Below are 13,759 nucleotides of genomic sequence, written 5' to 3'. Positions count from 1 at the left end.
AATAATAGACGATCCTTTTATTTATTCAGTTATAAATAAAACCGAAAAAAAGCAAGTCCTGAAATATACTTACATCAGGAATATTTAAATCAACACACGATTTCATGTAGTACACAGACATACTGAACTATTCCGGATGAAAACTTGCCCGCGGAAACATCAAATATTGCATTCTTGCTTGTCATTTTGCTTCCAAGTGTTGTAGCATACTTTCAACAAATCGATAGAATTTAAACCTTCGTCAGTTCTTTTTTCAAGTTGGTAAATGTCTTCACTTTTCCGCAAAAAAGGATAGCCTTTCTTCTGTTTTGGATGCTATAAACTGTTTCTCCAATGACGACATAATCGATGCGGTATAGCAAAACATTATGAAAACAGTGTAATATTTATATTTTTCTAGAACAAAACTAAACCATATATAGTATTCCCACTTGTTGTAGCGAAAATGTATTAAAAATACACAACCTTAAACTAGAAAGAAAAGCAATAGGTTTAATCCCTATAATACATGCTACGATCTGCAAAAATAGCTCAAACTAAGTATAAAAAAGTCGACATAAATCACCAACCCCGGTTAAATGATAATAATAAAAAGCATCAAATGGAAAATACAAGAAAATGTTCGATTCAAATGTGATATTTACAAGGAATTTACAATTTTGCATAACCGTAGTACAAAACAAAGTACTTCTTAAACATCGTTGATTTATGGACGACGACCAGGAAGAACGTCAAGGATAATGACACAAACAACAGAAAAAATTACCAAAGTCCCACGTGCAAAGAAGGAAGGTAAATGAGAAATCTGGACTCCACTAAACGCAGGGATCACAGACCAGGTGAACCATCATCTTCTGCTTTTCCATAGAAACACCCACCATATTGCGCAGAAAACTATGACACGATGAACAAATCAGTTTAATGGTGTTGATGGATACACCGTAACAATCCATGAGTGCATGATGACGACCATAAAACTTTATCTTCGTAGCAACATAACCCTGTTCCAGAAGCCTAATTGTAAACAGTCTAGCGCTGGCTACAAAGTCCGTGAAGTTTCGGCTTAACTCATGTAATGTAATACGCAAGTGCAGGAGAGGATGTTGCCAAAGATGAAAGGAAAGTTGACAATGTGGAACAAGAAGTCATTGCACTTAAAGCAAATTTGGTAATTTTTTTATTTGACTCAAGAAATTGGGCTAACTTCATAGCATCTGTAGTGTCCTTTATCTCCAGTTGCGATATTGAAAATCTCCGGATGTATAATTGGTTAAAGAATAAAAGTCATCTACATAACGAAACAGAAGTAAACGTAGACATTTGTGATATATTTGTATATGACATTTAAGTTTGATTTGTGGCCATTGTTTTTTTTATTTGTTTAATATCGGCAGTGGTCTTATAACCTTTGTATGACGTCGTATAAGAAGCGTAACCTTTACCCCACAGTTGTAATAAATCATCTTAGTTTCATTTATTCTCTTTCTGAAATAATGATAATGAGATAAAAAGCGTATGACTGAGTTTTTCTTTTTCTTTGTGTGCAATCTTGTTTTCATTCTTTTAAGTTGTTATTGTCAAATTAAATACGGAGTCAACAAGCAATATTTCAATAGTGTCCATCCACTTCAAAATTTGTGTTTATTTTCAAGAAACTTTACAACAATAAATCGTGACTATCTTTACACAAATACTGTAAAAGAAGGCATATTGAATTCTTTCTTTTACCCCCCCCCCCAAAAAAAAAAAAAAAAAAAAAAAATAATAATAATAAAAAAATTAATTAATTAATAAATTAATAAATAAATGGCGCAATGGGAGTATAAGGTACAAATAAGAATTTAAAAAGATCAAGCTGCACAACTTTTAGTTTGGTTTCAATTTCATTGAAATAGATTTAAGTGCAAGATAGCCCCGCAGATCCCGCCAGTAGATACAGTCAGGACCATCTGCACCAGGTTGTTTATAGAGACCGTTTGCATTGACGTGTGAACAGTCCCTGAACCACCATCCCGACTTGTGCCTTTTTGCACAGTTTCGCCAGTCTGATGGGTCGTTATCCTGGTCGAAGGTTGTAAATAACATATTATTTAAAGAGTATGTACCAGTCATGGAATCTTCTACAAAATAAACAGGTTTATGTTGTATTAAGATTTTTAAATTAATAATTTCAGCAATGAGATTTACTTGGACTGCATTCGTGCAAACTAATTTTAATTATCGTCGACATCTTTATTCCTTTAATGTCGTTATCTATATATCAATATCAGCTGGAGATTGCACAATATGCTTATGACAGGCGCCACTACCACTTGTACGTTGATATCTCCGTGATAAAAAATACAGTACTATATATTCGGCAACTTGCTCAATTAAATCGGATGATTTGGAGATCTTGAAAAATAATTCCCTAATTGCAGATGTTTGCGTTTTCTTGTTATTTGTTTTCGCGATGTGAAGGAATCATAAAATATTTCAATACCAGCGGATCATGCGCTCCAACCGTACAAAAGCGTTGATATGTTAAGATCTTACATCATTTACAGTAAAACTATTAAAGTTTCAAATTGAAAGGGTTAACTTGAGTGACTAGTTTTATTGTATCTGCCGTTGTCAAGTATTATGTGTCTGCTTGCCTCCCTTTTCGGATGTTTTAAGTCAAAATAAAAAAAAAATATTCATTTCATTATATATATTTGTTTTTTTATTTTTCCAGCCAGCCGTGCATTATCATTTTATTGCAGTCATAGCATATTAAGTTTGAAAAAAGTTTTCTGAATTTCTTTTTTGAGGCTATAACTCTAGAATTGTGTTTTTGTGATGTTGTTATATTATGACTGCTTATTTGTGTTGATAACTTTTCTTTAGACAAAAAATAAATAGTGTTCATGAGTTTAAATCACTTTGCTCATATCTATCTACACTTTTTCAGTTACATTGCACAATGCGCATTTATACAGGTCTTGAAATTTTGTAGTGTTACTTGAAAATCTCGACTCAAGCGTTACCCGTTCGGTGAAACAATGTAAATCGCATTTCGACTATATTGATAGTAATTGTAAGTGTCAATTCGTACATTTTGTAGCAGAAATGACGTCATGATAAACAAAATGACGGACATAAGACTTTTTATGTTACCTGACGTTCCTCTATAACCTCCAATCGATAACTTATATTTTGTAGTCTCATCTCCTACTTTAAAAGTTGTGTATTCAGAATATGCAGAAATACCATCAAAGTACTGCATGTCAAATTGTAATGTGTAACTCTTGGCTGCTGTGAGAACATGAAGATTTTCGTTACCTGAAAATGGAGAATGATGTCGTTGAAACACTTAAACCTACCAAGGATCGGTTGCATTGCAATTCTTATTTAACTTTTTACAAGTTTAATAAGAAACACATAATATTTTTTTCAATGGGAATTCTGATTTCTAAACTTAATTTCTACGTCAGTTTAAATGTAATGTGAATATTCGCCTTTACAGATGTGGCTGCCCGAATCTTATCTGCACAATCAAAAGCAGACACCTTTTCAATATTACTGTATGTTCAATTGGTAGTGTGCCTAACAATAAATACGTTAACAGTACCAACTTAATTTATAAACAGATAAAAATGAATTCATATAAGGATAATGGGTATGGTGAATACGTCAAAGAGACAATAACCCAACCAGTACGAAATATGTCATCAGTTAAATACCTATCCAGTACTCCCTGCTTGCATTGCCGAAACCCTTTTCGTATGTCGTCCAGTTCGCATAGAAGTCGGTAGATCCATCAATTCTCCTCTGTATTACCTTTAAGAGACATGTTTTATTTCTTCAAGTAGATTAGGCGATAGAGTTCATTGGGCAAGCAGTAGATGAGTTGATATGTACCTACGCATTTTCTGATGTTTGCTCTTTGTATAACGTCTGACTACAATTAGTTAAAACACGGCCGTCATACTGATCAAACATAATATCATTGTACAAAATTCCAAGCACAAACAACACGAAAGAAAGAATAAAAACAAAATAAAACACAACAAAAATAACAACAACAAATAAATAAAGAAACCCAACAAAAAGACCAAACAATCAAATAAGGATGATAAAAGAAAAGACAAGAACACAACTTTCAACGAATTTTATGAATGTATCGCATTTAAAAATTAAATCTAAATGAAAATGGTATGCTTCAGTGAAGTTTCAATTTGTTTTTTGAACCGTTAATAACCTAATTAATTAAAAGACATTTAATAGTATATCTGTTTAATTATCACACAATACAGAAATGACGAGAGTTTATATGAAGTTTAAAAATAAGGGAAGAAGGGATATTTCTCTGTGCTCCGTTTCAAGCTGTTACATCCTTGCTTTGTTTAATATCAACTAAATTATACACATTTACATTTTGCTAACATCTTTTGCGGGTATATCTATATTTCTAGAAAAGCAGAGGACGCTTATCCTACCGATGCACCTGGTCCATTGCTAATTCGCTTTTGTTACTTTGTATGTATGATTTTAGTTACTTTATATTCTTTGTTGTGTATGTCTGTTTTCCACGTCTGGTCTTTGTCCCTGGATTACATTCTTTTGATTACCTTGGTTCCCTTGTTTACTCTTTGTAAGGAATTGGTACATGTAAGTATCATACCGTCCAACCAATGCCACATTCCAATCTCATATCACAGTACACATCCATTTGAAAGCTGCTTGTTGGATAAATGGTGTATACATCGTTGTCGCTTCCATGGGGTAACTCGTTACAGTCTTTTGGTTTTATAGATGATAGAGCATCTGCAAGCAATTTTAAATTGGCGTCGTTATCAAAAGTCAAAGACAATGATATAGACGTATAAAGGACCATAAACGACATACAGAGAGGATAACTTAATTGATTATAGTTTAACGTCTTATAGTAGATATTTCGTGCATATCAGGACGAGAACATTTCACCAACAGAACAAACACTGTTTTGTATTAGTTAGACAAGCTTAACCGCATTTCGTGGAGTAGCATACCAAAACAATAACTGCAGGGAGGCAAGGCATCCCACTAAGACATATTATTCTGAAAGGCATTGATATACCGTTTATCTCTCGTTTGGTATATACAAACAGAATTATAACCTATAGTTTTTAACTTTCTTTCTAAATGTACCACAGAGAGAGGACAGTAACTATCATTTTTTACATAATACAGACGCAGTAAGGAGTGATCAGCTCCAGAAATGTAGTAAGGATTATGACTTTTTTTTACATTACTGCAATTAAGTTTATGAATAAGTCAATTACTAATAGGATAATTATTGGAAAGAGTGAATAACCAAAATATAAACACGAGTGCCAAAGAACGCCTAGATTTAACGAATGTGCGAATCTTAATCTTAATGCATTTTTGGCACGAGTGATCATTTTTTGGAGATTTATTTATTTACAGAAAGAGGTCCGCAATAAGTAGTTCACAATTGCTCCTCATAGGAATTCCCACAATTTGACGATAAGCATTATATAATGTTTGATTATTTATTAAAATAATAATAAAATCATTTAATGCGTGTTATTATATATTCAGTATCTTTGTGATAATGTTATTTTTTTTATCATAACACAAGCTTTTGTAAACTTTCCTTATCACATTTAATTAAATTTCTGTCTGCTTATTCATGACAAAAAAATTATTAAAAATAATGCAAAACTGATTATATAAATATATATTTAAAGGGATCTTACTCACAAAACATTTACAAGAAAAAAATAATTAACTCCTTAAAACACTGCCAACATAGAAAAAATGACATATTATCTTTAAATTATGATAATGAGTCTTACAAAAATGTATTAAAATAATTTTCGTTTTGTTAAAACTCGACACTATTGAAGCACTAGGGGCTAACATATGTTTATATTTTAAGATCAACAAACCTTTATTTGGTGATATCCTGATATATTTTACTCCAACGGATGTTAACGTCTTCGGGAAACAGCAGGAATATAAACTACAATTCCTTTCAAAGTCGTCATAGCTAGCAGAGCAACAGTTAACAAAAGCTCTACATTGTGTGGCACATGATATCACTGATTCAGCTTTGAATTGTTCAATGTGTTGAAGACCAAACTCGACACTTTTATCCTTCTCTATTACAAATTTTTGTCTTTTATTCACTTTTGAAAAAACAAATTGATAGGAAAGGAAAAGCGATATATAAGTTATCAAATCCATTATCTGCGTTTACATATTGTTCAATTGTATACACAACCAACATTAGACGAACGATCTCTAAAGGCGCAATAATCGTCGATAGCAAATATATGTAAGCAATACCGAAGCTTTTTTGAATAAAAACCACACCTTTATATGCAGAATTGAAAATATAATTAATTTGATGGATCGATGAATAAAATAATAATATATGCAATCAAAGAGGTAGACCTAGGATAAGGGACATAACTCTTGAAATCAGTGATATGTTTATATCATATTCATTTTCACCAAAGCCTATCAAGCTTTCATTTGTAACAGAATGAAATTTAATCCAAGTTACTTTGATGCTCACATGAGATTGATGTCAAATACTGATTACAAACGTTCCTATAACTTGTAAGAGTTGAGTCCCTTACCCTAGGTCTACCTCCTTAAGTATAAAGAACATTGGGTATAGGATTGGCTCAAGCATGCTAAAAATAATTTTACTTGGTATATCACAATTAAAACGTTTGTTCAAATGTATATAATAGTATCAACAAGTTATTTCCATGTGAATTACTATCATAATAACATCAATAGTTTTTTAGAAATTAAAAAAAATAAAATTTAAATTTACAAATAATGAAATTTATTGAGTAATTTATATCCTTCCCCCAAAACACCCTTAAAGGCTTGTTGCTAAATGTAATTATGTTATATAAATTCTTTACTAATAAAAAGTAATTGTTTGAGCATTTTGAAGAACAAAAATGCAAAATTAAAATGTTGTAGGCAGGGGCTATTTTGAATTGTCGGTTTACCTGTATATCGTAATTGATATGAATTGTCATCCTTTTTGCAAAAATATCTGTATCCTACTCGCTAAACTATTACTGTGTTTGAAGTACCATTCTGTGTAAGAATCAAGCACTGGATGGCACATTCTTTTCTCGATGATTTTATTTTGGTCTCAAAGATATTCATGCATACATCAAGAAAACAACTGAAATGTTATTTTAATTTATCCTGAAACATCTATGACATAGACATTTTATTTTACTGCATTTATCGGGAAAAGTAAACGATAATTTTCCCGCCATTTTACTACAGTAAATTTCAACTGAAAATGACCTATTAATATCTTAAAAAGACAAACTTTACAGATACTTTGACCGTTATTTCTGGAGGATATGATGCATAAATACGTGGATAATACATTTAAATATCTGCGTATATGTACTACACCTGAAATACATTTCTGCCTGATTCTTAGACAGTAAAGTACTTTAAAAGTCCGAAAAGATGACAGACGTCCTTCTCAATATAGAATGACATTACCCAAAATTTATCTGGTTACTGATTTAATTTACTTTCGACTTATTTGCTGCTCTTTGTTAGTTGCACTGAGAGTAAAGATGCCAACTGATAGCAATAAATATTTTCATTTTTATTTTAATGTTTACATGTAAACTCGTGTAATTGTATTTTTTTTATTTGGGCTTATGCTTATTTGGATATATCTTGCGTTAAAACTTTTGTTTTACTACGATGGTAGTAATTAAAACAAACAAATGAGTTGTCAGTGCAGTTATCTATGTAAGAATCAACCTGTAGTCTGATCAAATATTTCAATATTTGTACCATCATAACTTATGAATAAACATCAAATAGATCATACATACTTTTGTATCTCTGGTCTGACCCACGAAAAATAAACATTTTTCATACTTTTCATTTCGAAAATAGGGTGAAGAGATCTATTGATTGCTATTCCAACCAAGGGCACTTTTAACTGTGATATGTTTTTAATTTGGTTGGCTCAGGAAAATCCATTCATATTTTCCAACAAATTTGCTCAATTCTCACACAAATTGTTCTAAAGGAAGGAAAGATCAAATTTCTAACAAACCAAAAGATGAGTGCGTGTCTCCAGTAGGGCTCCGGATTTACCGCTGATTTTAATCTGTATGGCATTTTTAAAACAAGTAAAAAGTACCGTATATTATTTTAATATTTCATAACATTGTCACGATTTATATTGCAGGCCGTCATAAATTACCTAAATAAAAATGAAACAATAATTACATATATATTTTTAAATTTTAGTTTAATCATAATTTTGCACCTTCGGGATTTCATGTTCAATTGAGTTCCGTATAGGTACTGGGTATTCGTTTTTCAGTTTTGAATAATGTAAATTTAATTACAACGGTTGATCGTTCAACGAATATTATTAAACCTTACTTTATCAATGTTTTACTTTTAATATTTTATATCAGGATACAATTTATTTTTGATTTTAATGTATAGCAATATATTTTTCCCATTTAAAGTAATGCAACGTCAGCTTGAAATAAATTTCCATATTGCACAAGTGCAAATATAATTAAAATGTGTGACGTAATCCCTGACAGAAGTTCATTTCAATTAAGGAATGTAACTAATATCTGAATATATCATCTTGTATAAAATAACTTTGGTTGGATTTACTCAGAATAAACCACGAGCAAACTTCAAATCCTAAGCTACACTGGGGATAATGAATGATGGATAGGAAATTTGGAGTAGCGAATTTCGTAAAAGAAGATGCATATTTTGAATTGGAATAATTCATCTATTTAAAATGTATATTTTAATACCCTTATTCAGTTGCATATTATGAGCCTTATATAATGCATATGACATTTCATTTTCTACAGTTGTTTTGCCTGAATAAATGACTGTATTGTTTTCAACATAAACTAGCATTACTGATCTAAAAATTACAATTAAATCTTAAATTAATTAAAACAGCACATCCAGTTGAAATCCTTTGTATTAATACGTCTGATTATGTTAAATAAAGAACATACACCTGTAATGTAAACCAGTTTATTCTGGTGCATACAAGACAACAAATTATGAATATCACACATATATGTATCTTTTTCTAGTCGAGACACGAACTTGATTATTCATTAATGCCACGCTTTAATTAAAGGAATCTATTAGACATGATATCTCAAAGCTTTTCGTTTTGGTACAATACGGTAGAGTTTGTTATAGAAAGAACGAGGAATGTGCATGCAATTCCAAAGCTTTATCAAAAGGCACCTTCCAAATATCACATAAATGTGCACCCTTTTTCTAGATAAATCGAGAAATAAAGTAAAATTATTCATAAATGCCATGCTTAAGGAGAAAAAAAACTCACAGGAAGCCCCACCCCCATCCTCCAAAAAAAAGGAAAATAAAATAAATAAATAAATAAATAAATAAATAATAATAATAATAATAATATCTTAACTAAAAATCACAACATACAGACGTTTGACCGTTCCAAATAGCCATAGAGCATTATTGTACAAAGTTAGTCATGTGATTACAAGTTGGTAAACTCTGCAAAAGATCAGGGCATAAGAATGCTGTTTGAAACTGTCAAATGGGCATTAAGATGTCACATTTTTTACTCAGTAGTGTAGGTTATTGGAATATATTTCTGTTTAACTAACAACATAATTTGCATTAACTAATGATTGTTCTGACATTTAAGAGGTAACACGGCCATTTTTGTTCGAAATAAAAATAACTCTTTTCCTTTTTGCATAATATCAAAAAGTCCAAATTAAGAGATTCTCATGTTACATTTATAATTAAAAAAAGTTATGTAACTGGAAAATGAACAAAATGTAAACTACAGAAGTTGATAGTACTACACGATCAATTTCTCACCGTCTGGAACTTATTTGAAACTATGGTAGGGAAAGAGAGGAGTACTGGATACGTAGACATTGAAGTCACTATCGTGAGTGAATGGCCCACTTGACACATCGATAAATTCTAGAAAAACGATGTTTAATCATATGATATTTTATAAAACGAACAAGCTATGTAAATGCAGGTTCATTTACGAAGAAAAAAAAATGTTCTTAAATTAATAACAAATGTAAACTTCCTTTCCTAGACAAAGTCGAGAAATAATGCCAAAATGAAAGAGAAATACTTCTGACAAGTCATATAATATTATATGCAAAGACAAAAATCACAATCTGCAATTATCTGACAAAAAAAATCATAGAACATGACTGTACTAAATTCTATTTTGTGATTTAAAGTCAGGAACAGGGCATAAGATTGCTGTTCGACAGATTACGAGAACGACTGCCAAATAGAAATCTTTAGAGTGACTCGGCCTAGGATGAAACCCATGACGTCCAACATTCGAGGCAATCACTCTTCCACAAGACCACCGATGCGATTAAAAATGGCAGCAAGATGTCACATTTTTATCACAGTATTGCAGGTAATAAACGAGAAGATAAACCATATTATATATCAAATTATTTAAAAGTCCAACTAATGGACAATTATGGACAAATGTAGGATTTATCGGTGGAAGAAGTGTTCCAGAAAAGTCAATTTTACTGACAATATCAAATTTGTTGCTTCTATACAGCAGCCATTGGACAAAAGTCAGGATTTAACCTGACCCTTACACATTGTTTGTGACAAGATGACGTGCTTCTTTTTTAAATTGTAGTTACGCAAAGTCTTTTTCTCTATAATACTAATATAATCATTTATGATAATATTATCAAGCAAAATTACTATAGAGTAAATTTGCGGGCTGCAATGGCTGAGTGTTAATGTTTGTATTGAAAGTGTATAACATCTATTTTGTTATATACAATTTTATTTCTCTGTCAATATATGCTCACTGTCGCTTAATTTTATAGTGCAAAATGTTAAACGTTCATAACTTAATTTTTGCTCACCTTGCCAAAAGAGTCGTCTGAGCTATTGCAATCACTTGGCGTCCGTCGTCGTAGTTAACATTTTATTAAAAAATTATCTCCTATACAACTACAAAACTACTGAACAGAAATCAATGGAACTGGGCTAAATTGTTTCTTAGATGTGCTGCACAGCAACAGCGTTCAGATGTTTGATTCGACAAAAAACATAGCGCCGTTACTAAAAATAGAACTCGGGGTGGAGATCAATCTGTGGTCCAATGCTATGAACGTAGTGAAATTTTATCCTACAAAAACATGGTCGCTTTTACAAAAATGTGTCCCAATAGGTTTGTGCGCAATCTAGACAGTCAATGTAACAATGTTTTTTTCTCTTTGGCAGCCCGTCAGATTAGGCAGATGGAATGTAACATAAATCTATGATTGTTCAATTTAGAAACAAAAGTTGGGTTTGCAATGGAGTTTAGTTAATCAGTCGAGGTTTCGTTTTATTCGAGAATAGGGCATGAGAGACAGATATCAAATCGTCTGTGTTTTGATCAAACACATACTTTAACAGTATTTTAAAACTGATACTGTTGCAAAGGATTACTAAAATCCACTTTACACAATTTATCTGTGATACAATCTTTTTATTTACAATTAAAATACCCAGTTCGGAAAAGTTCAACTCAGTTTTGTCATGCAACAAAAGAATGAAAACAATAACACTAATCCACTCTAATATATCAGTTGCGTAATAATCCAAACACAGTTCTTTTTTTTCATTTTGGAGTCAGACTAAATATGAATGAAATCACTATTGTTTGCAGTTTTGACTCCAAGTTCTAGGAGTCAGTTTCAGATTTTTGTAATCTTTCTCTAACAAAACCACAATATTCATATTCTTTTCCTTAAAGTCTACGTTCAAGTCGATGTCATAGAGTAATCGTTCTTTTATATTTCTACGGTTTTCAGGTTTTGCGGCATGTTTTATAGGCTGTTCGATATGAGTCTGGAGGTTTTCAGATACATTCCTATATGCTTCAATCAAAATGTTCGCAATCGCATCGTATTGATTACCAAAGGTTATTAGTAACCGATCAGCATCATGTAGATTTGATCCAATTACAGCATTAAGTACTTTCTTGGAAGATGTAGGCGATCTTTTATTTGATTGGTCGAAAAGGAATCCATTTGACAACAACTCTTTTTCCAAAAATTCTGTCATTTCTATCTTTAAGGTCAAAGATGTTTGACAACAAAGTATCAACGAAAGTAATGGTAGAAGGTGAAATGTGACTGTAACTTCAATTAACCCGTTACTTTAATGAAATCATTTCTTGCAAATAGTATATCAGCATGGATAACTTTTATCTGAGAAATTATCATTGAACCAGTATGGAATCGTAAAAAAGAACAAAAGTATTTACAAGCGATTACGAAAAATATGGAATTTCTGCACATGTAAAATAACTTGAAAAACTGAGATATATGATAGCAAAGTAAACGTATAAAAAAATGCGCACCCTACAGCATCTTATGTCAAGTCATGTTTAGTAGGGAAGTGCATTAATTATTTACTGTGTTGAATATGTTTTTTTGTGTTTTCATGTCGAAATATTTCATTTTCTTTTACGCCTTTGGAATTATAAACCTGTATAGATATTATCTTCCCATTCTGTTGTATATGAGAGATTTAGAAAATGTAAGACTGGTCAGCGCCTGTCCACAGTCCGGAGATGTCGGTCATTACTCTGTTATCGTGTCGTTATTTGACTCATCTCGAAACATCGAAGTCTGCGTAGTTACGGCAAGCTCTGGTATAATGAGTTGTGATATGAACACTCCATACGCAGGAGCCGAAGGGATGTTGCCACAGATGAAAGGAAAGTTGACAATTCTGCATGAAAGTCATTACGTTTGTCGTAAAGTTTGGTCAATAGTTTTCCTTTACCATCGCTTTCTAAGTGTAGGTCAAGATATAAGGCTGACTTCACAGTGCCTGTAGTATCGTCTATCTCAAGTTCTTTGGGGTAGATGCGATATATCAAATCTTAAAAATTAGGATTGTTTAAAGATAATACGTCATCTATAAAGCGGAAACTGAGATAAAAGGATCTACCCAAACGACTTTCTTTCTTTCGGATCAGGTCAGCTATAAAGTCAGCCTGATAAGAGTGAAAGAATAGGTCGGCAAGTAAAAGAGCACAATTTGTTCCCATTGGAATGCCGACCGTTTGTTGAAAAACACGTCCACCACACTGGACAAATATGTTGTCGATTAAAAATTCCAGCATTTTGTAAATATCTTCCTCTGTATATTTGGAAAATGATTTGAAATTATCTTATACAAAGTATGAGGAATCTCTATCAAGAACTATATATTTGTATCTGGTGTAACATCTTTTTCGGAAAAACAACGATGTATGATGTTTTTAAGTCGGGATTTTAACTGAGTATAGGGAATAGAAGTATATAGTGCTGAAAAAATCATAGGTTTTAATGCTATTATATTCTGAATTACTGTACTATACTGAATGTTGCACTGTGATAATTAGGTGGATAAATTATTTTCAAAAACAGGGCATAAGAATATTGTACGGACGACTAGCGTTATAAAAACGTAGACAGTGATTGATTGGATTTAGTTTGGTGTCCTATGGTATATATTACCTATAATTCAGGACATGAAATTCATTCGATTGGTCTACAACAAAAGCCTTTCCAGCTTTCAGTTGAAATAGAAGAAATAGAAGGAAATCAATCCAAGTTACTTTGATGCATAGAAGAGATTGATGTTAATGTTTAACACAAACGTTCTAATGATTTGTAAGAGTTATGTCCCCTACCCTAGGTAACCTCTTAAA

The 13,759-nt window shown here is 31.8% G+C and overlaps 1 protein-coding gene across 1 annotated transcript; it reads right to left on the bottom strand.

The window, feature by feature from the left end:
* Positions 1 to 1,814: 1,814 nt before the first annotated feature.
* Positions 1,815 to 6,232, bottom strand: LOC148604994 (fibrinogen-like protein 1). The gene is made up of 5 exons (XM_088549761.1): positions 5,916 to 6,232; positions 4,646 to 4,788; positions 3,705 to 3,801; positions 3,139 to 3,303; positions 1,815 to 2,120 (listed from the first exon to the last, which is right to left on the bottom strand). Exons 1-5 carry the CDS (start codon positions 6,211 to 6,213, stop codon positions 1,867 to 1,869), a joined length of 957 nt encoding a protein of 318 aa, XP_088405887.1. The 5' UTR covers positions 6,214 to 6,232; the 3' UTR covers positions 1,815 to 1,866.
* Positions 6,233 to 13,759: the final 7,527 nt, after the last annotated feature.

The sequence above is a fragment of the Perna viridis genome, chromosome 10 (assembly GCF_037379345.1).
Source record: "Perna viridis isolate PV_CMFRI_1.1 ecotype Kerala chromosome 10, ASM3737934v1, whole genome shotgun sequence".
In the NCBI taxonomy this organism is placed as follows: Eukaryota; Metazoa; Mollusca; class Bivalvia; order Mytilida; family Mytilidae; genus Perna; species Perna viridis.
Note: the sequence above shows the minus strand (reverse complement) of the source record. Positions and strands in the feature narration are given on the sequence as shown.